General features: G+C 48.8%; 1 protein-coding gene across 1 annotated transcript in view; it reads right to left on the bottom strand.

Annotated features, from left to right (window-relative positions):
• The window catches only part of LOC126530069 (tryptase-2-like), a 46,143-nt gene that overhangs the window by 2,218 nt on the left and 19,671 nt on the right, over positions 1-24,254 (bottom strand). The window contains exons 2-5 of the mRNA XM_050177521.2: positions 22,592-22,677; positions 19,721-19,827; positions 18,273-18,544; positions 587-738 (exon numbers count right to left, since the gene is read on the bottom strand). Of these exons, the coding sequence (XP_050033478.2) occupies positions 587-738; positions 18,273-18,544; positions 19,721-19,827; positions 22,592-22,677 (617 nt within the window). The remainder of the gene's footprint in view (positions 1-586; positions 739-18,272; positions 18,545-19,720; positions 19,828-22,591; positions 22,678-24,254) is intronic.

Raw genomic sequence — 24,254 nt, 5'->3', positions numbered from 1 at the left:
CTTCCTAATCTCATCTGCCCACCTAACTTTCTGTCGCCCCCTGCTACGCTTCCCTTCCCTCGGAATCCAGTCCGTAACCCTTAATGACCATCGGTTATCTTCCCTCCTCATTACATGTCCTGCCCATGCCCATTTCTTTTTCTTGATTTCAACTAAGATGTCATTAACGCGCGTTTGTTCCCTCACCCAATCTGCTCTTTTCTTATCCCTTAACGTTACACCTTAACGTTACACCTAGGGAATAATTGCGCCATATACTGAGCCGAAACCCTACATCACTGCCAAAAATTTACGTTCTCTTGATCATTTGTGGTTCTCTCTCGAACCGTAGTCCTCGCCTTATGTTTAGGGCCCAGTCGCTCAACATCATGATCGCTCAACATCATGAGCCCTCGACAGGGTTTTCTGTACAATTCCTCATTCCTCCTGGTAGCACTGTTTTAATTACTCCTTTGTAGTAGTTACTTATGCAATCATCACGTGCACTTTTTAGCGCAACAAGAAAGACACGGGTTATGGCGCTGATGTCAATGCTGCAGCACACACAACAAAACGAAATAGATCACACAGAGGAAGAGCGTCTTACGTGACAAGTTCCTCGACCGCCGACCAGGGTTCCGGCACACAAGTGCCACTTTTTGATGGGGATCTTGAACTTGGGCTTGTAGGCGGCGTCGCACACACCGTTGTCGTATATCTTCACAAACACCTCCTGAAGAACGTTCGACGGCCGCGCATCTGCGACGTCAGGATGAAAGGTGAATTCAGGTCTCTAAGATACATTATTTTGCCATAATCAAGGTTGGAAACCCCAGGGCAACACTTTCATGTTCCTTCTGCACATTCCATTTCTTTCATGCAGGATAATGAAACCTGGTAATAGAAATAGCGATGGTACATCGGGTGGGCTAAAAAAAGCTTAATGGAAGTAAGAACTACGCATTCCGCCCAGTTAGATTCACTTGCTTCCACTTGTTCTTTAAGCCCAATATCAGCTTGAAATGAGCTGTGTAACTCGTCAATCCGACATTACGAAGCCTTAGTGCTTATATCGCTTTATTCGGGCCACTTATCTGTGCGCGTTTATGCATTTTCTTGCAGTTTTTCTTTTTTCATTCGCAATAGAGGAAAAGCAACACCCATGATGTCACTGCTTCGCAATGAAACTCTGAAATTAATTCCGTTTATTCTTCCTGGTTGTCACTTTGATTAACACTAGTGACTAGTGTTCCCCATTTCTGTAGGTGAAAATGTCGGCATCTTGGAAAGCCAGTGTGTTACGTCTTGTCAATGCGCATCAAACGCTTTTTAATGCACCCACCCACAGATACACCGGTGACTTGAGTTGCACGCAGTAATACGATAAGGTGTCAAGCAGTTACCACTTGGTCATCAATGACTTTTAGAGCCAAATTCTATTTGAAAAGTCAATTGTTTAATTGAGCCCATCGCAATCCACAGTTATATTATTTCTGAAAAGCTTTCTTATGAGGGAAATGCATGTTTTTTTATTAACGTATAAGGGCCGCACTATAACGTATTAAGGGCCGTACTCGTGTAAGGGCTGCATCTCCAACTTGGCAGCCCAAAATTTTGAAAAGGAAATTCCCAAGGAATTAGCTAATCGCGTTTGGTGCCCCAATGCCGCGAGCGCATCAGCGAATTTTCGCGCGCTGCATACTTCCGCGTGCCGCTGCTAGATGGCGAGAGCTGCGCGTTGATCTCTGATGCAATGGTACAGCCGAGCACGTGGGGTGTGCACAAGTTACCGGCTGCGCCGGCACCATTTCGTCCGAAAGGTTCGGTCCTGTGTAATGGCCGCACCTCATGAAAAACGTGAAAAAATGCTGCCCTTACACGAGTCGAAACGGTATAAAATTGAAAATACGAAAGGCAAATTTTCTGTGATAAAAACGCACTTCTCATATAATTGCATATTGCAAGCTAAAAAATCGACTTCTGAGTTATGCAGCGATTTTTTCCGGGTCGTATTTTAGGAAAATAGTTGTCCCGTTTTCCAGGATTTTTTAACTTTACCTGAAGTAGAAACAAGGCAACTGCCAGAGGTTTGGGCCATGACGAAACACAGAACGATGTTGGAATACAGTAGGTACGATCGAGGTTCTCCGGGTTATGTGGAAGAGGGTAATGCTTCCAAGACTTACATTTGGAAATGAGGTTGTTTGCTTGAAATCAGGTGTAGAATCAGGACTATGTGGCAACTAGTGGTCAGTGGGACGCCTGGCATTGAGACCTCACGGAAAGACTACAGAAGAGGCGGCACCTGGTGATATGGGCTGGTCAAGTTTGGAAATGAGGGAGGCTCAGAGCATTATTGATTTCGAAGAATTACTTAGAAACATGAAAGAAGGTAAATGGGTTCCGAGGGGCGTTCAAGTATTTGTACTGGAAGAAGACTGACTCGCAGTGGAGGAAAAGAACTAGGAAGCTTACCAGTAAATATGCGACAAATATGGCAACAAAGAACGTCAAACGCGAAGTCAGAGAGGCTGAAACTTCTCCTGGGTGATGGCAATGGAAAATAAACCGATTATGAGTTACTACCTAACTAAATCACAAAAGAAAGAATTCATGGTGACTCAAAGGTAAGCTCTTTACTTTTTGATGCGAGATCAGGATGCCTTAGGACGCGTAGTTATATAGCGAGGTACACCAAGCATGTTCTTGTTGCGGTAAAGCTAGAAAAACAATGGAATACGTTTTATTAGAAAGTGATGATCTCTACCGAGCCGTTGTTTAGGCTCCATGGCCTCCTTAAAGCTATTTGGCTCAAGGATAGCAGGGGGAAATTAAACATACCCATAACAGAGAATTGTCAAAGGCGATTGGAGTTTTGGTGGTAGGAAAGTAGGGACAAACAACGGAGACGTACAAAAACAAAGTTCCCAATAATGGTTCAGAAAGTTTGATGCAGGGAATTTTTCGATTGCAAGAAAATAAGATAGGTAACACATTAGGCAAAATAAGGACGGTATGCAATTTGGAAGACTAAGGAAGAAGAGCATGGTGGCACAACCCACTGCCCCATTTCAAAGGGGACGCTCATAGCATCCATCTACCTATCCATCCTTTCTCGTGCGCCTGTTTATCTTTGAACATCCATTCATCTGTTCTCGTGGGTCTTCTTATCGTTGAACATAGGTATGGGCGCGGGCACGCGACGCCGTCAGAGCTCCAATGACGCATTTCCGCCACATGCGCATTCACTGTCGCGTCGAATATACCTAAGACGCCTGGTAGCCTCTGGGGTGCTGTTTACGCTGCGCAGCAGCACAGGCCTCGCGTGCTTGCTATCGCTGACATTGCTTCGCTCTTCGAGCGAAACTAATTAACAAATAGACTGCGCACATTTCTGGCCTTGCATTTCTTAATGTTCAACAAAGCTGTTACTGGTTCTTGCAATAAACGCTTCACTGTCGAGTTAAGAGGAAGCTTTAGCTCGGGCCCAGCTCCGACGCGGCCTATTCAAATACACGTAAAACGCAGAAACGCTTTTTCTGCGAAAACCCCTCGACCGACCTTTATAAAATTTGTTGCATTTGGGAAAGAAATGTAATTCCAGTGAATGTTCGAAGCGGAATTTTGATTTAGGACTGTTGTGGAATAAGAGACGGATAACTTTTAACTTATGGAAAAATGACAGACGTCCGTTCGCTTCGAGCGCATCAAGAAGACTCATTTATTTTTACTAGAAGGTACGGGAAAGGAGAGAAAGTACAGTGAAAGGTAAAATCACAATACACTGTGCCAAACAGGCTTTCGTGCACCCCGCACGTGCAAGCAACCCGCTCCAAACCTGAAAGGCACCACCGCACCGCCTGTCGCTCTTCGTAGAACGCGCCCGCCAGTAATTTGCACGCAGTCTGAGGGGCGTTAAATGTCCCGCGCTTCTGCCACATAGACCTCAGCAGTGCCGTTTTAGGTGGGGGAGTCGTCCTCGCAACATCGGCGGCGGCCCCCAGCGCGGGGGTTCTCTGGCTCCAGAATGCAGGATATACAACAACCTCCCCCGGATGAGGGAACTATTATTGAGCTCATTGCTCCACAATCTCCAAGGGATACAGCAGCTGTATCGGCCGCTTCACCTCTGTTCCTCCACTTAATACCAATTTGCACGACCGCAACCTGCCGTCTTTACCATTAAATGTTTCTTTAATTCTGGCGGTCTTCCACATGTGGCGTTTCAAGCGGTCTTCCCTAAGGAGCACCAAGGCGTCTTTCGTCAGATCACTCGATGTCGTTGGTCGGCACATATGTGCCGATCTGAGCTACAATATGTGCTCTTTCCGCCACCGTCTACAGAAACTATTGGCCATGGCAGTCCGGTACTTCCAGCGTCGTGAGAGATGCATGCCACCACCAAGAATTTCGTCCGGCAGCCGGTGTGGAGGAGGGGTCGTCAACTTTCTTCCGACAAGGAAAGTGCGCCGGTGACAGTGGTTCTGGCTTTTGAGCATCATCATATATGAAAGTCAAAGGGCGTGAGTTGATCACGGCCTCCACCTCATAAAGAACGGTGGTCAGTTCTTCGAAACTGAAGCTGCTCCGACCTAACACCTTTCGCAATGCTACTTTCACAGATCGCGCTATCTGCTCCCAGAATCCGCCCCACCAAGCTGTACGTTCAACAATAAACTTCCATCTGATCTGGTTTCCTGCAAAGTATGAATGCAATTCCTCGACTTGCAACATCATGAACATGGCCTTTAGATCCCTGGCTGCACGCTTGAATGTGAGCGCGTTGTCCGAATACACTGTCGAGCAGATTCCTCGGCGTGCCACAAAGCGTGTAAAGGTCAACAGAGAGGCTGTAGCCGACAGGTCGCTGACGAGCTCAAGGTGGACGGCACGTGTGACAGCACGGTGAAAATAGCGATGTAGCATTTTTTGCTCTCGCATGACTGTTGACAAATCAAGGGCCCTGCGAAATCGATGCCAACGATGTCGAACGGGTTTCTTTTGTCACTCTGTCAGCTGGAAGTGGTGCTACTGGTTCCGTAGCTGGTGGGCAACTTTGTTTGTGACAGACGAGGCACTGCTTGATAACTTTCTTTACGGCCTCACGTCCTCAGATAATCCAATACGATTTTCGCAGCTGTGCTAGAGCATCGCGTACGCCCGTGTGCAGCATTCTCAAGTGTTCCTTCTGTATGAGCAGTGACGTGAGGGGGTGATTGCCAGGGAGAACAATGGGATGCTTCGTCTCTTTGTTGTTATCACTGAATTGCAAGCGTCCACCAACTCGCATGAGGCCCTCTTTGTCGAAGTACGGGTTGAAAGGCAAAACAGGAGAGCTCTTGTGCAGTGCTCTTCGATTCTTCAGGTTTGAAATGTCGTCGCTGAACGCATCTTCTTGAGCTTTAGCCAACCAGTATCTTTCGGCGCCAATTACTTCTTCAGCTCGTAATAGGCCGATCATCTTTTCTTCTTTGTTGTGGCTGTTGTGGACAAAGCGGCGGACCCACGCGGTTATTCACGCGACTCTACTGAATGAACTATAATTCTCAACATTGAGAATTGCCATGGATGACGATGATACTATGGACATAAGCGTCACCTTTCGCTCTTCCATTTGGTACTCCCCAACCTTCGAGCTCGGCTCACTTATCGTTGGCCAATGCGTGTCATCCTCCTGAAGCAAACAGGGTCCTCTCTGCCACAATTCGCTTTCCTGCAGGGCTGATGGGAGAATGTCGCGGGTTATTAGGTCAGCGGGGTTGTCTGTACCTGGGCCATGATTCCAATCCTTGGGATCTGTCAGCGTTTGTAACTCTGAGACTTGAGTTGCTACGAAGGGCTTCCATTTGGCAGCGTTTCCCTTGATCCGGTACATAGCCACTGTAGAGTCAGTCCAGAGGATGGTAGCAACGTTCTTCAGATCCAAGGCCTTGGTAGCGTAGTGGCACAGTCGCGCGCCAACAAGGGCTCCCATCGGCTCCAGTCGGGGTAGCGAGAGGCGTTTCAAAGGGGTCACTCTTGATTTGGCCATGACCAAGCTTACATTTATTAGTCCGAACGGAGACTTGGTCACCATATATGCGACAGCACCATAGGCCTTCGGGCTTGCGTCACAGAAAATATGCACCACTTTCTCCGTATCATCGTTTCTAAAGCCTGCCGCTATCAGTCTTGGAATAGACACTCCTTCAATGCATAGAAGCTCGTTACACCAGCAGTCCAACTCAGGCTGCAGCGTTTCAGGCAAGGGATCGTCACAACCAATTCCCAACTCCCACAACTTCTGGAACATTACCTTAACGCATAATGCTGTGGGAGCAATAAATCCAAAAGGGACTAAATTCTTGCCGAGACCTGCAGCACAAATCTCTTGTTGTCGCCTCTTGCGGAGAGGAGGTCGATGAGTTAAGTTAGGTTGTATTCAAAATGGTCAGTCTGAGCATTCCGACCAACTCCCAATACCTTTGTAGCTGCAGCATGTCCAGCATCAGCGTTCGTTCTTTCAACATTGCCATTCTCTAAAAAGTTGACGAGATCGCGGTCGTTCGACATCCACTTGCGTAGCCGCATCCCTGCTTGAGACAATATGTCTTTTGATTCCTGGCTCAAGACTTTACCCTTGTCAAGGCTGTCAACCCCAGTTACAAGGTCGTCCACGTAAAGATGCTTGCGCAGGATACCAGCAGTCTCAGCATACTGTTCCGGCAGGCCTTCAAGATGATGTTGGAATGTTGCAGCCAAGAGAAATGGGCCTCGACGTGACAGCGAACAGCACGCGAGTTATTCGATAGGTCACCACAGCTGGAAGTTATTCCCCTTTCTTTGGCGTCATAGCGTACCAGAGGAACAGCACAGCGTTCCGATCGCCCTCCGATAGCGATATTTGGAGAAAGACCTTTTCAATATCCGCAACGATGGCAACGTTGTCGAGAGTTGGACGAAAGTTCGTCTGGTCAGGTAACATTATGAAGAAATTACGGTCACTGACTAAGTCAAGGTGAAAATAACACAAGAGACGTTTCCGGACCCGTACGGGTTCCTTGATCACACTAAATGCGGGCAAGAGCCGCAAGTCGTTTTTCTGCCAAAATGTGACGTAGAGAACGGGTGTAGTTGGCAGGCCGATTTCCATCAGTCCTGTTGATACTGTTGTCCGTAGTTTGAATAAATAAACATTCTAACAAGAGTCGCGTCATCGGATTCTTTTCCCTAGATATTATAGCAGCGTTTTCCCAATCAATGCGGTGACTGCAATTATCGGCATGTTCGGCAAGGGCGTTCGAGGCTTTTTCTTGTTGGAGACGTTCCTTTGGCGCTCTTTTAATCTTCTCGTGAATTTGCCGGTTTCGCCGATGTAACTGCAGCTGCAGTCTGCGCATGGTACCTTATAGATGACACCGGGGCAATTCCTGCTTTCGAGCCGATCCTTTACGTTAAGAAGCTGATTTCTAAGCTTGTTGGATGGCATGTGGGCTATTCTAAGATCGTATCTTTAGAATACGCAGCTAATAGCTTCGCTGACGCCAGGCACATATGGGACGCCAGCGCGTTTCGTGAACGACTTGCCTTGAGACGGCTTTGGATGGAGGACACGAGCTTCCATTTTGTTAATAAACTTCTTGGGGTACCCGTTCCTGGATAATTGGTGACGAATTGTCTTCAGTTCGTTATGCATTTCGTGGTCACTTGAGCAGATTCGCGTAGCCCGCGTCACTAGAGATGAGACAACGGATTGCTTGTGGCAAGCCGGTTGACATAAATTGAAGTTTAAGTACCGGCTGGTATGGGTCGCCTTCCTATGCACGGCAAATGAGAGTCTCGTTCCACTTAGCCACACGAGGACGTCAAGGAAGAGGAGGCTATTGTTCACACTCATATTCTGTAGTAAATTGTATGGCTGCGTCTGCTGAGTTGAGAAGACGTAGGAGGCGTGAAGCGTCCTGCCTTCGCAGTCGTCTACGTAGCGGACGAAAACTTTTGGCGCGGGAGCGAAATCAGCGAGGGCCTTCTGTTCAATGACCTCCATGACTAAGTTGGCGGTAGTAACAGAAATGGAAGCACCCATGGCTGTTCCATGGAAATTGATCAGCAGATCAATGAGCTCCGGGTTTAGGTTTGGGCCACTTTCCAAAACATTGTTCAGTGAAAGGCGATTTTTGACACTTGATGATGCATCGAATACTACCCTCAGTTTTTTCGTCTGGCTTTCCTGACGAGCTGCTTGATGTCGCATATAGTACACCGAAACTTCCGACGTGCCGTAATCCTTGCTGGCTGGCTCTGCATAGCCCTTTTCTATGTAGTCTCTTATGCAGGCGTCGTATTCCATAATCAACGAATCTCTTTTCAAGAGGCTCGTTGTCTGTGCTCTAAGAAGCCTTGCTGCGCACTCGTAGTTGTCGCCAAGCTCGTAAAACATACAATCGCAAGGGAACAACACCTTATAGCGGCCATTCCCAAAGTTGACGGTTTCCTTATAGTGCTGAAGGACCGCGTCCTGGCGACGAACTGGCTCATGTTCCTTGATACCGATGTGCTCGAACTCCAACAAAGACTTTGGCTGTGCTGATATTTCCTTGTCATTTTGTTCACTCACTCCTATTCGCATCACGCCAGCAGCCGAGGAGCAGACTGCTGTTGACTTCCTTGTGCCGACCTGGCCCTGGACTGTCCATCCGAATACCGTCTCTACTGCCATCAATTTGGAGCTGAGACGCTTAGTGGATCCCGTGACAATTTCCCAGTAATGATCAGCGCCTATCAAAAGGTCAATAGTTTCACTTTCGCCTGCGACTTGGAAGGGAAATCATGAAACTTGAAGCAGAACAGAATTTGATGGAGTAGCCATGATATCTGCACAGATACAAAGAACTGCCAGCGCTTCCACTCGCACCCTTTTTCCGTCGTACTGGCTTCTGAGCCACCGCTCCACACGACGCCTTTTTGTGCGTTTTATGGCTGATTAGTCACCAAAGGCAAATATTTTAAGCTCTTCTTCCCCAAGCATATTTAACTGCAGCCTTTCGGATAGGTTTCGATGGATGAAGTTTCGTTGACTGCCACCATGGAGGAGAAGCTCACGCTGTCTGTAGGAGAAACTGCTGCTCTGCAGTGCACATCAAGTTATCTCCCGTGCCTAATGAGGACTTCAACACCGTGGCTTGCTCAATCACAGGATTCGAAGACGCATCCCCTTCATCAGTGTTGAGGTGTCTTCTAAAGTCAGGGTCGCACATTGTCGTTAAGTGTCTGCCGTTGCACTTGAGCCACTTAGCTTTACGGCATTCTCTTGCCGCGCGGCCCCTTGTTGTGCACCGGAAACACCGATTGTCACTCAAGACCTCTCTCTTATCCGCCACAGACATCTTTGCATTACAGTTGCCGGTCTCATGGCCGTTCAAATTACAAAATATACATCCTGTGCTGTCCTTGATCGTTGTGTGCAGTGCCGCTGCAGTAGGCATGTTCACCGCTTTAAAGCTGCTCTTGCGCCTTTCCTTTACCAATTCGGCACTGATGTCTCTCGGTGCTTCGGCCCGCTGTATGATCTCCCGCGTTGTAGCCTCTTTTCTCAAAAAATGCAGGAGCACCTCCAGCTCACCTCCCTTGTTCGTAGCCTCGTCTTTTCATTGGTGCTCCGGGCGAAGGTCGGCAGGCACCGCTTTCTTTATTACGGTCAGTAACAAAGTTCCATAAGTTCCGACACTCATGCCTAAAGAAGTGAGGCTGCGTACACCTGTCTCTACTTCGTCGACGAGGCTGCGCAGTTGACCGAGATTCTCTGAGCCACGCACTGGCTTGATGTTAAGTAGCCGTGACATGTGGTCTTCTATAATAAATTCCTTTCTGCCGAACCTCTCCTCTAATAGCGAGAGAGCAACTTCGCAGTTGCCTTCCGACAGGTCGAGCCCTGCTACCGCAGCCACCGCCTTTCCTGTCAAGTAGCTGTTGAGGTACTTGAATTTGTCTACATTTGAGAGGTTCTAGTTAGCGTTGATAGTCGACTTAAACTGACTCCAGAACCCTTGCCACTCTCGAAGCTCTCCGTTGTATTTGTTGATTTCGAGCCTTGGCAGCTTTACGGTGGTGTGTATTTGCGAATTGTTTGCGGTAGATTCTCTTTGATCTGAGGAGTTTAGTCTGCGATCTGATGAAGCATTTGTGCAGCTAAAGTCGCGTAGCATGCGTTGTACCTTTGTTTTCGCCACGCTGATCTTTACTCTGTACATTTCGGAGCATGCAACTTCCTCTTCGAAAGCTTCATCTTCAACGCCTTGTTCTATCTCCCGATCTAGCTCTTTCAGTGAGTCCTCTTTAAGAGAAGAAAGATATATCTTTTCTTCGAGCTCACCGATTGAAGCGCTGCCGTCCATGGTGGATACTTCGTTGAGCAGCTTGGTTGTAGATGTTCCCACCACGGCCCTTCTTCGCTTGATTCTGCCGATATCCATCTTTTGACACCCCTATCCCCGGGTTTCGGCACCACAAATGTGCAATAAGAGACGGAGAACTTTTAACTTATGGAAAAATTACAGACGTCCGTTCGCTTCCAGCGCATTAAGAAGACTCATTTATCTTTGAATAGAAGGTACGGGAAAGGGGATAGAGTAAAGAGAAAGGGAAAGTCACAATACACTGTGCCAAACAGGCTTTCTTGCACTCCGCACGTACAAGCAACCCGCTCCAAACCTGAAAGGCACCACCGCACCGCCGGTCACTGTTCGTAGAACGCGCCCGCCAATAATTTGCACGCAGTCTGAGGGGTGTCAAGTGCCCGGCGCTTTAGCCACAGCGACCTCAGCAGTGCCGTTTTAGGTAGGGCAGTCCTCCTCGCCACATCGGCGGCGGCCTCCAGCGCGGGGTGCTTTGGCTCCAGAATGGAGGATATACAACAAGGACCCTAAATTTTGTTAAAATTCCAATGGGGGTGTTCGCCTAGCAGAAGGGTCACTAGTTATAGGTTGTAGCGCTAGGCGTAAACAGGTCGGCGCTATATCGTAACGGGGAAGCAAGCACTTCTCGTCGTCTTCTCTTGCACCAGCACACCAGCATCATGCCCACTGCCCAGTGCCTTCAGTACAATCACTCCCCACCGAAAGAGTAGCCATCCTGGCGACGTAAGGACAGGGGAACACAGGGGGGTCATGGCACTGCTTGAGCCGGGAGACGTGGACAATTTCCTGGCCCCGACGACGCTGGTCGGAAGGCGTTTCGAGTGGCTCGATGAGGTAGTTGACCGCGGATGTTTGTTTCAGTACCCGATAAGGACCGTGGTACTTGGAGAGCAGCTTGGAGGAAAGGCCTGGAGGAGTAGAGGGCACCCACAACCTGACCAGCGAGCCAGGCGCAAAGCACGGAGCCGTAGTGGATGAATCGTGGCGAAGCTTTTGGCGCCACTGGTCCTGGGATGTGAACGAACGAGCGAGCTGGCGACATTCTTCGGCGTAAGCAGCCGCTCTAGAAACAGTCGTACACTCCGAAGCATCTGGCCGGTAAGGTAGAATCGTGTCCATAGTGCATGAAGGTTCGTGTCCGTAAAGGAGAAAGAAAGGGGAGAACCCAGTGGTGCTTTGCGTGGCGGTATTGTAAGCGTAGGTGACGAAAGGTAGAATGCGATCCCAATTCGAGTGGTCAGATGAAGCATACATGGCCATCATGTCACCAAGGGTGCGGTTGAAACGTTCGGTCATCCCATTAGTTTGAGGATGATATGCTGTGGTAGTGCGGTGAATGATGCAACACTCCTTTAGCAATGCTGAAAGGACGTCAGAGAGGAAAACGCGACCGCGGTCGCTCAGTAATTCTCGAGGTGCTCCATGGCGTAAAATCAGATTTTGAAGGATAAAACTGGCGACGTCTTTTGCTGTGGCAGATACTAGGGCTGAAGTTTCAGCGTACCGCGTGAGGTGGTCGATAGCAACAATAACCCAGCGGTTGCCGCTTGGAGTGTTGGGAAGCGGACCGTATAGGTCAATGCCGACGCGGTCGAACGCTCGCGCGGGGCATGGTAAAGGTTGCAAGGGGCCGGTGGCATGTTGAGGTGGCGTCTTGCGTCGTTGGCATATGTGGCATGACCGGACATACTGGCGAACGAAACGGTACATACCGCGCCAGTAGTACCGAAGCTGCAGGCGAGAGTATGTCTTTAATACACCAGCGTGGCCGCATTGTGGGTCGTCGTGGAACGTGGCGCAGATGTCGGAGCGGAGGTGTCGGGGTATAACAAGCAACCACTTACGGCCGCTGGAATTGTAGTTGCGGCGGTACAGCAGGTTATCCCGAATGATGAAGTGCGTGGCTTGGCGACGAAGCGTCCGAGAGATCGGTGCTGGCGACTGGCTGGACAGGAAGTCAATAAGCGAAGAGATCCATGGGTCTTTGCGCTGCTCTGATGGCATGTCGGAAATGTTGAGGGCGAAGGCACCGCAGGTAGAAATAGACGAGTGGACAGGGCCAGAGGGCAGGGGTGACCGGGATAGAGCGTCTGCGTCTGAATGCTTTCGGCCTGAGCGATAAACAACGCGGATGTCGTACTCTTGTAGGCGCAATGCCCAACGGGCAAGCCGACCAGTTGGATCTTTTAGTGAAGATAACCAGCATAGTGCATGATGGTCGGTCACGATGTCAAATGGACGCCCGTACACATAAGGACGAAATTTGCCGATAGCCCAAATGATGGCCAGACATTCCTTCTCAGTAACTGAGTAGTTTGCCTCGGCTTTGGTAAGGGTGCGGCTGGCATACGCGACGACGTACTCTTCGAAGCCATCCTTGCGTTGTGCAAGAACAGCGCCGAGCCCGACACCACTAGCGTCCGTATGGATCTCAGTTGGAGCAGAGGGATCGAAGTGTCGCAGTACTGGAGGCGAGGTGAGAACGCGTCGTAGTTCTTGGAATGCGTCGTCGCACGCCGAGGACCAGGCTGATAGGTCAGAACGGCCGGTGAGAAGCTGCGTCAAGGGGGCAATGACAGAGGCAAAGTTACGGACAAAGCGTCGGAAATAGGAGCACAGGCCGATGAAGCTGCGAAGCTCTTTCATGGTGGTTGGTTTAGGGAACTCGGATACGGCGCTAAGTTTTGTGGGGTCCGGAAGGATACCGTCTTTTGAAACTACATGGCCGAGAATAGTAAGTGTACGAGCGCCGAAGTGGCATTTCTTCAAATTTAGTTGCAGTCCTGCAGTGGAGAGGCACGCAAGTACCTGCTCGAGGCGGTTGAGGTGCGACGCAAAGTCGGTGGAAAAAACCACAATATCATCTAAATAACAGAGGCACGTTTTCCACTTCAGCCCTCGAAGAATGGTGTCCATCATTCGCTCGAAAGTGGCAGGCGCGTTGCAGAGGCCGAACGGCATGACAGTGAATTCATATAGCCCATCAGGCGTTACGAAGGCTGTCTTTTGACGATCGGCCTCTGCCATTGGCACTTGCCAGTACCCGGAGCGCAAATCGAGCGACGAAAAGAATTCCGCTCCCTGCAGACAGTCCAAGGCATCGTCGATGCGCGGCAGAGGATAGACATCTTTGCGCGTTATTCGGTTAAGGCGGCGATAGTCGACGCAGAACCGAATGGAGCCATCTTTTTTTTTAACGAGGACAACCGGAGATGCCCAGGGACTGTTAGAGGGCTGGATGATGCCACGCTCCAGCATGTCGTCAACGTGCTGGTCGATGATACGGCGTTCAGCAGCCGACACACGATAGGGACGCTGGCGCAATGGTGTTTGCTGACCGGTGTCGATACGGTGAACGACTGCGGACGCTCGACCCAAGGATGGTTGGTCAATGTCAAATGAGGAACGAAAACGTTGGAGGAGTTTGATGGTTTCTGTTTGCTGCGCAGGTGTGAGTTCTGCGTCGACGGCGCGAGCGAAGACGTCTACAGGGGCATCAGTCGCGGCAGGATTAGTGACGGAACAAATCGGAAGTGATGCCGTGTCGCCAAACATGGTGGCCGGGATAACGCTATCGAAAGCTTCAGCGGTACCCAGGCACTCGCCGCGGAGTAGGGATGATGGGCAGGCGGACGGATTGCACACGTACAGGGCAGCAGAACCGTCGCAAAAAGTGACGACAGCAAACGGAAGTAGAAAGTTCCGGCGGCGCGCACAAGTGGCCGACGGTGTAAACAGAACAGATGAGTTCGCAGCAGAGTTACATGACACAGGAACCAGAGCGGCGGAGAAAGGTGCGATATCGATGTCAGAGGCGGCAACAACTTTACGAGAAGAATGGTCGTCATGGTCGCAGCACGGCACGGATAACGTAAGTTCGGCACGAGCGCAGTCGATAAGAGCTTGATTGACAGATAAGAAATTCCATCCAAGAATAACGTCGTGTGAGGAACGAGGTAGGACGACAAATTCTATAACATACATAACGCTTTGGATGACAACCCGGGCTGTGCACGACGCTGAAGGCTGAATGCGATGCGAGGTTGCCGTACGCAGAGAAAGAGAGGTAAGGGGAATGGTCACTTTGTTCAAATTGCGGCAAAGCTTCTCACTAATAATAGAAACGGCGGCTCCGGTGTCGATAAGTGCGTGTACGGTGACGCCGTCTACGGACAGTTCAATTTCGTTCACCGGGTTAGAATGAGGCCTTAAAATGTTCGACGTAAACGCAGTTCTTGCCTCTGGAACTGCGACTGTTAGTTTTCCTCACGGGCTGGGCTGGGTCGGCGAACCATCGGGGAAATGGATCGGCGACGTGGGGAAGGTGACCGGCGTGCATCGAAAGGGAGGCGACTGTAAGATGAGTCCGGAGGAAGGCTAGATGGGTCCTGACGCGGAAGTCGAGCAGGCCTGTAGCTTGAGGCGCCCCCACTGGCAGGTAAACGGGGGCTGCGACGGCGGCAGAATCGTGCTACGTGGCCCGGAAAATGGCAGAAATAGCATATTGGCCGGTTGTCAGATGTACGCCACGGGTTGACGACAGGGGCTCCAGCGGCCGAGTAAGGGACGACCATCGGGCGTGAAGGTGGCGGCGGCACATGGAAGGTGCCAGTGGCCCGGTAGGCATCAGGAGCCGGAGGAGCGTAAGGCCGGGCAACAACGTCAGCGTAAGTGAGCGGTCCAGCTGCAGGCTGCGGAGGAGGGGCAGATGGCAGCGCCGCGGCAACTTGGGTCTGAATGACGTGGCGAAGCGAGGGAGCCAAGGTTGTCGACGGCTCGGGTGTGCTGTTCGCCAGAGAGAGTTGGCGTGCCACTTCCTGACGGATGAACTGCTTTATCTCCGGCATTAAGGCAGAGATATCGGCAGCGTCGCGGCCGAAATCCAACGGAGATAGATCCGTGGTGTCCTGCTGAGCAGCGCGCGTTGATGCACGCTGCTTGCGCAGCTCGTCGTAGTGCTGACAGAGCTGTACGACCTCGGCAATCGTCCGCGGGCTCTTCGCGACGAGCATCTGGAAGGCTTGGTCATCGATGCCTTTCATGACGTGCTTAATCTTATCAGCTTCGTCCATAGATGAGTTGACGCGCTTGCATAGCGAGAGCACGTCTTCAATATAACTAGTGAAGGTCTCCTCCTGGCGTTGAACTCGACCACGCAAGCGCTGCTCAGCGCGAAGCCGGCGAACGGCGGGACGGCCGAAGACCTCTGCCAAAGTTGCCGTGAAAGCCGACCAGGTGGTAAAATCGGCTTCATGATTGCGGAACCATAGGTTTGCCACGTCAGTCAAGTAAAAGATGACATTTGTGAGCTTGGCGCGGTCGTCCCACTTATTATAGGCGCTTACACGGTCATATTCGGCGAGCCAGTCTTCCACGTCATGGTCGTCTGTGCCGCTAAATATAGCCGGATCGCGCTGCCGGATGACGCCAGAACAGACGATGGCGGGGGGCACGGGAGCAGCAGCCTGGGACGGTCCCGGTTCATTCATTGCAACATCTGGTGGTAGCGTTCGGCTGCGGAGTTCCAGGATGTCGAAGAGAAACCCAGCAGCTCCACCAAATGCAATGGGGGTGTTCGCCTAGCAGAAGGGTCACTAGTTATAGGTTGTAGCGCTAGGCGTAAACAGGTCGGCGCTATATCGTAACGGGGAAGCAAGCACTTCTCGTCGTCTTCTCTTGCACCAGCACACCAGCATCATGCCCACTGCCCAGTGCCTTCAGTACAAAATAATGTTTTTTTTTTAATTCCGAAGTTAAAAAGAAAATGAAGCACAAAGTGTACAAATTAATAGCTCCGCATCAAGAAAAGATGTCGCGGTTCTGTAAACGGCATCCATTAGATCATTCAGAGCGGTCCAATTCGATGTGTCACTTTATATCTTACATTAATTAATAATGTAAATAAATAATTACAATAATTAAAGCTGCATTTCCATGTTATTAAATTTTTTCAGATTCATGTGTAACATATCAATTCTGTCTGCTTTATATGTACTATTAAATTCTATTCATATAATTAACATTTCATTTTGCATTGCTGAGTTGCAGAGTTGTAAACTTGATACTTTCGTTTTCTGAAGATTTACGATTTTGGCGATTCTTTCAATAAAAAATTGACGACCTAAATGAAAAATTCGAAACTAACTGTCACTAGATATTAAGTTCTTTTTTTAAGTGCAACAAACCTCGTCAGATTTTGTGCAGTGGTTGCCAAGAAAAGGGAATTCTCCTTTTACATGTATTTAGATAGGAGCACCCGAGCTAAAGCTTCCTCTTAAGTCCACTGAAGGAGGGATCAACCAATTTTTGAAAGTATTTATAAGCCGACGTCCACTAGCGGCGCTGTTCACCCGGTCTGCTGTGACGAGTGGCGATCACGTCACGGTGACTTGTGCCCTTTTTGTGCAAGATTCGCCAGCCTTGGCTAATGTGCGTTCCACTACAGTAGCACTTTATCTGATTTCTGTACGTTTTGCAAAACGTATTCTGATCGCACAAGATGCCCTTTGCCTCGACTTTTTTTTGCTACATTTTCTGACGCCACGAGCTTACATTTGGGTGTCATCAATCATTCCAGCTTAAGAGACGAGCCATTATTACTTCAATAATTTAAGAATAACTTAGAAAGGAATTTGACTTATAGAATTCGCAGTCTATTTCCATAAGACAAACAAAAAAAAGTATCTTTCCAGAAAGCATATTGACAGAAATGTAGGAGAATATGTTATCCGAGTAATGCGGGAAACTGACTTTGGAGGTTGGCAGTTCACAGAAACAAACAACACCGAGCGCTCCATTCACCGAGCACTCCACTCACTGTTAGCTGTACAACGCTTGTAATTCATAACAAGAATTCCCTACAAAATCATCAATGTTTGACATTGCACAGATGGAAACGATAGTTGAGCTAGCCTAAATTTTCGCTATCTGGTAGTGTTTGCCAGCAGTGGTTTATACACACACCCCCAGGAGTAGCCAGAACCATCCCCATCGCTCCCGGGTTTTTTTTTTTTTTTTCTCTCTACTGCGCAATAGGTGTTGCCAAGTGCCAGATAAGTGTGGACAGACAAAAAAAAATGCAGATTCAGCTGTAGCCGACGTCTACGTTATGTGAAGCATAGAATAATCAATGTTTTTAATGTACTCAATGTAATTGAATGTTTTAATGGCAAGATATAAGATTGAACGCAAACGAAGACTCAGTGGCAAAGCCAGCGGCATGACAAAAGCAGTCAGTGGCCATGTTACATTGTAAGAAGTGCACTTGCCAGCCTGAATTCGAAAAATGTGATGTTAGCCAAATTGGCAACCCTATAACCCCGGGAAACAATCTAAACGTATAGCATAGGAATATTGAAAGAGAAATATGTCAGTGCGCCTTCTGTTTAGCTATCGACAAGGAAATCGCATATTTATCGCCTGACCTATGACCGGAAGCATTACTGCGCGCATGCACCGTTGTGTAAAGATGACCAGCCGCTACCTCCTTTTATGTTTTTCATCTTTTCTTGTGCCTTTGATTACTCTATCCAGTATATTTAAGTGTTGGTCTGTCGAAATAATAAATCAGGTGATAGACAATGCAACGCGTCATTTTCCGTGTGCCTTTACCTGCGTTCATATCCTTAGCGCTGTTCTCGCCTGAATATGAATAACCAGCTGTAGGACGGTAAGGTGCAAAAGTTGTATAGATATGGAGTCTCACGTAACTTGAACAAAACTTTAACAAATACGCAAATGCCACGTAGCTGGACAGAAACAAGGTAATGTTTGCTTTCGCTTGGAGAGATACTCGGATATTTTTTTTTTTGCCATCCGCCACGTGTAGTATTTCATAATTCGTCAATTTCTCAAATAACACGCACGCGCAATTCGACATTCCAAAAAGGTGCCACTCACTGTAGTCCACCTTGCCCCACCCGGTGGCGGCGCACACGAGCCCCTGGAACTCGTCGTCGGCGTCCGGCAGGCACACGGGCTGCACGTGCTCGCTGTACGGCACCTCGTGCGCCAGCCGCATCAGCGCGATGTCCTGGTCGTAGCCGGAGTACCACGGGTAGTGGTACACGTGCGACACCGGCACCGTCAGCTCGCTGCCCTCGGTCAGCTTCTGGCGGTACTCGCCCAGCCGGACCTTCCAGAACACCGGCTGCGGTAGCACGAACAGCGGGCTGCTCGCGCCACAAGCACGCGCACGCTCGCTTTTTTTTTTTTTTTTTCCATCGAGCATGGCTGCGCGCGCACCGCTGGGGCCGAATGCACACGGAAAGCTCTTACGACAAAACTGTTTCTAAGAGCAAATGCGAGCTAATCTGGCTGCTAAACAAACCATTAGCGAAGGCGGCGGGCCAATGCAAAGAACATTCACCAACGATTAGCTTTGTGAATTCGGCAGCCCTGCGGCCCGTATTCACAAAGAGCTCTTACGCTATGGAATTGTTCGCAAAATTAAATTTCAGCCAATCGGGACGTGCGACATACTATTAGCGAAGGCGGCTTGGCGATGGCAAAGAACACTGATGAACGTAAAGCTATAATGCGGGCCCCGCAGGATCTTGGCCGACAGGTTTCAGTCAGTCAGGCTTTGTGTGGCTCATGATGGCAGTCGAGTTTCTACGGAGCTTCAGGTGGTTGATACAATCGCCCAATCGTGTGTTGTCCACTCACCATATTACAAATGTTTCTTTCCGATGAACTATGACTTTGAATTGGAGCAATAACTATATGAGATTGCATGCGTCAAAGCCATCGAGCAACGGAGAACCTGATACATAATTTATTTTATATAGGCAAAAGGTGTGGCATAGGGGCATAAACACGCAAAGTAATTTTAATCATCTACAGTAAACTAGGTTATTCGCGATAAGTTCAATAAAAGGCACCACCAGTGGCTTTTCTTTACCTTTTTCGGGCTACTATTAGCGGGCAGTCGCACGTCCGACAAGAATACAACAAATGCTACGAGAATTTAGCAGTCTCCAATGACGGCGCCTGGAAAGTATTTACGTTCTTGTTGGCACACAGAGAACACGCGCATTGCGCGGAGTAATGATACCCGTGAGAGTTAAGCGTGCACAAGTACGATGTTGATGGCGGTCACCTCAGACTACGTGATTAGCAAACAGGGCTTCGTGCCCTTTGAATATAATGGCCGTGGCTGAGGACACCGTTGGCTCGCGGAACAAGGTCGGGAAGACGAATATGAATTTTTGCGATGTATGATGAACAAAAATGTTCCTGGCCAGCTAAGTCACTGAGTGTTAGCGACCGAGCCTCATAGCGCGCATCGTATAGTCTTTCGCAACATGCTCTCGTCGAGTGCTTCGGGACATGTGCGCCGTACTCACTTTACGATGCAGTGGGCTGCAGTAAGTATCCACCGGTTGTTGAGCAAAACGCCACCGCACCAGTGGCCAATCTTGCCGGCCTGCGGGTGCGTCAGGCGCACCGACACCTGCGCAGGTTAAGCAATCCCTTACACAGGACGAGCTGAGAGCATGCGCGAGTTAGCTTCGGTTGCAAGCATTACCCCGTCAGCAGTAAAAAGAAACAAGAGGAATTAAAAATTTCTTTGATAACTTGAGCATTGTAAGCGGCTAACATTCTTTAGAGTTATTGAGGGAGAGAAAGAATGAGAGAGCTCGCGGACCCGATTACGCTCTGCCAGGGCAGTGAAAAGCATAAAACAGGCCCTCCCCAGAAGTGCAGGACATGAGGCGCGTGAAATGCCTAGCGCCATCTATCGGTGTCGTACACTCGACGCTGCGTTACTGAATGTGTACCGAAGTTAAAGAATCGAATCTTTAAAAAAAATGCAGCTATCGATTGGTATTTCACTGCTATATGAAAACGAGTCATTTGGGAAGATATTTTGAAAGTTTCCGCCCTGTAGTAATAAACCTCCGGGGCCCATATTCACAATAAAATCTACAATTGTACGTAAGAGCAAATTCCCGCCAATCCCCATTTGGACGTACGAATAGCGAAGGCCATCGGCCAGTGGCGAGATCATTTACGAACGCAATGCTTTGTGAAATTGGCCTTTGGTTCCTCAGTAGTTTGGTTATTTCAATGTCACCTGTTGAAGTATATAACGAAACTGTTCAGGAAGTCAGAATATCGCGCGGGAATTTCTCATGTGCACAATTACCTGCAAATAATCTGGAATATGACATGCAAAGAGAAAGCAAACATAAACAAAAATAATTGAAAAATCATTTAAAAAGTAATAAATAATTAATGACTTAACCAATGAATGAATGAATGAATGAATGAATGAATGAATGATTAACTTAATAATTATGATTTATTTATTTATTTATTTATTTATTTATTTATACAAAAATCACGAGCGTGTGATGTGAACCAGCCATGAAATATAAAATAATCACTTTTTGCATTTATGACGGCAACGCAGAGGAAATTTTTAGCAGCCGTCAACAAGATTATTTTTTAAACAATATAACATCATATTTTTCTCCAGGTAGAACGACTGCATCTTCAATTCTAACGACTGCACGACTGCATTTCTGCGCGCTTTTATTATTTATCCGATGCTTTGACAGCTAGCACATTTGGGGTCCTATAACGTAAAACTATTCCAACCTGTTTTTATTCTAATCTCCTGACGTCACATTTACGTAACAGCCGACGCAAGCGTCGGGCGGTGGCCCGCAGCGTTGTCTGAACACATCAGTGAAAAGCTCTCCTCGTTTATAGGAGGTCACTTTTGTTTGCTTTCAAAGCAAATAACATTTCCTACATTTAGCGGTTTTTCTTATCTAACTGGCTGACAAGAGGCGAGGAGCACGCGCAAGTGGAAAGGGTTTCTATGGAGCCGCGCCAGCGAAGTGAAAATCGATAACCGGCTGAGGGTGGCACCGGCGTCTGCGATTGGTCCTCTTCCCCTTATTAGATTACAGTGGCTGTGAAAAATCACGGTGGCGTGCAGCCCAAGGTTAGGAATGCCACTAAAACGATCCTCATCAATGAATAGTTGGCAGAGCGGTGTCGTATACGTGCCGAAAGGGCTCAATAACGTTATACTGTCACGCAAAAAGCTTTATTATACGCAAATAGATCCATGTTTTCCGGCAGGTGCGAGTAGCCAATGCCTGAGCGATCGGCAGGCAGCCATCTTCCATTCTTTTCAGACCGGGGCAGTCTCCGGCTATCTATAGAAATTTTCAGTTTTGTTCGGCATATTAATACATCTTTAACGCCTACACGTCATGTTGAAGCGGTGAGTTTTCGCGGTCTTGTGACGTCGGGTGACAGAAAGGCGAAGCGGGCGCAGCCTAAAAACCTTTAATCAATAGCAGATGGCTAATGGCGAAATGCGTCGAGTCAGAAATAATTATGTTACTTTCGTTCGGTCTATTCATGCACAATCAGTGTGTACACGTCATATCAGACGGGGAGCTATCGCGGGTTTCGTGACGTTTCGTGACAGACAGGCGAAGTGGGGGGTGGCCCGAAAACTTTTTGACCAATTGTGGACGACTCATTTCAAAATTGGAATAAAAAAGATTTGGAAAGCTTTACGTTATGGCACCCTTGCTTGCGGTTTAATTTGTAGATTTCGTTTTTATTTCACTGATCAGTAGTACGGTTCCAATCGTTCGTGCTGACGTTTTTGCGAGTGGTTGTACGGCGTTCTTCGGCACCAGCCTCGCCACATAAGTGAATCCGTCTTCACAAAGCTCGCATTTTACTGCAACAGGTATTCTTGCTAGGCTGGGGTGTGTCACCTCCTTTATATACTGTCAGTTCTCATAGTCTGTACGGTGCAGTAACTGCGTTCTGCATATCTCAGCTTCCCCTGACAGCCCGTGTGATACTGTAGATCAATCCTTACCGAATCGCCCAATCTTCCGTTCTAATTGACGATATGCAAAACCTGCACGTGAGCTTGTCGACAAACCTCGTTTGACCTACCCGAGATGGCGCACGTCGGGCTGGAACAGCAAATGATGTGTCAACATGCGGGCCGGTGACGTCGTTCCTGCCACGCTCTCTTCGGGACACCGTCGAAGATTTGAAAACGTATGCCATAGCTTTAGCAGTGGTATTAACCGGAGCGCGCCCACTTTGATTAAGGCAAGTTACACGTGTGGGAAAGCCTTCTTACGGAGTTTTACGTTTTCGCCAACAATGATTCACTCTCGAATAGGAGCGATGTACATGCCTGAAGAAGGTCGATTATAACGCCAGCTTACCTGCCACGGCCATTCATCCTTGTTGGCTTCTCGGCCGCCCACGATACGAAAGTCGGGATCGTCGGGAAACTTGCTCTCGCCACATGCTGCGGCAAAAAAACAACGGAATCAATGGGCAGGATCACGCCCCGCTTTGCGACATCTTGTACGTACACAGGTGCACAGTGTTCTTTTTTTTTCAACGCTTTAGACCAGAACGCAATGCCCGTAGACGTGCTGCGCCATCGGCAAAATGCATAAAGATACACAAAATCGACCTCAATTTAATAAAGCATATCTGTCTGTTTTAATATAGTGTAGTGATCATGCTGCTACTCGTGTGCCTACGAGGTTCGCCGGGCCCTCGGCATATATATATAGGCACCCTCGCGTCACGCTAGTGCGCCGACGTTTATGCCACGAAGTGCGCATTGATGACGTGAACACGGTAAGAAGGAAGCATCGTTCGCTTTCGGGCGCTTCCCTTTGAATGCATGATTCACGGGCCCTCTGGCGTCACCTTGCTAATGCGAAGTCATAAGTAATATGGCGCAACGTACAATAAGCTTGTCACTTCGTAAGTAATACCACAATTTGTGAAGAAAGCATCTTAGTCCGTGGTGCCATGTGACGCGCGTCCACGGATTACTTTCAGTATGACATTCAACCTTTGGATGAAATGTACCAGAAAGTATGTTTAGTTCGAAGGAAGCACAAAGAACTGATCGAAAAATTCGCTTGGGTCTTTCCATTTCCAAGTGGCAGTCCTGTTTACGTTGTGAACAACTGGATACCCGGAAACCTTTGGAGGTTCATGTTTTGTAACACTTGACAGGTGTGAATCCAGCCAGCACATCCAGAGCACCCTGTTCACCCCCGGAGAGCACTCGCTCAAAACCTGCGTGTGTTGTCCCACACTGCATTGCCTATCATCGAAGCAACGGGCGCCCCCCCTCCCCTAGTTCTTCTATAGTGGTTGCCCATGTGACTGACAACATTCAAAGTTCCACGAGACTGCCCACCACTTTCCGTGATCCAACTGAAGAGTCCAATGGCGCGCAGCACCGAGACTCCTACCGCGACGAAAGAGGAATGAGCCGCGCATGACGTCAGCACCTTCCCCGCCTTGTTCCTGCTGTCGATGGGCCGCCAGAGGGATTTAAGGCAGAACCGGCCCATTGAGAAGAAAGAGTCGCCACTAGCCGCCCAGTCGGTCTGGTGTGCTCTTACCGCTACATGTATGCTATTTTCTGTTGTATCTGTACATATTGTGTAAAGCTTTTCGCCTCCTCTTCATCTGCTCCAAGAGTCCGCCTCTCGTCCTCCACCCCGAAACCGCAATAGTGGTGGCAGTGGTGGGATTGGCCGACCAGTATCTCAACAGTTGATGGCAAGCTACGAGATACGAGGGCCGAAAACGCTTGCTACACCGCTCAATGGCCGCCACGAGACCGGCCGGCGTCGACCAGTTTGGCTGGGTGAGCACCTGATGTTTGCTTTTCATGTCGCCAGACCTCTCTAGCACAGGCAGATATTGGGAGAGTGTTTTGTTCTTTTGGTGGGCTATGATTTACGAAAGTTACTCTCTTTAAACAGTCAATTCTAGTTTGAAGTAAGGGTAAATTTATTGGACAAGCAACACGAGGAACTAGATCGCGATGGAGGAATTCCAAGTTCAGGACCT

Source organism: Dermacentor andersoni, chromosome 5 (genome assembly GCF_023375885.2).
Source record: "Dermacentor andersoni chromosome 5, qqDerAnde1_hic_scaffold, whole genome shotgun sequence".
NCBI lineage: Eukaryota > Metazoa > Arthropoda > Arachnida > Ixodida > Ixodidae > Dermacentor > Dermacentor andersoni.
Note: the sequence above shows the minus strand (reverse complement) of the source record. Positions and strands in the feature narration are given on the sequence as shown.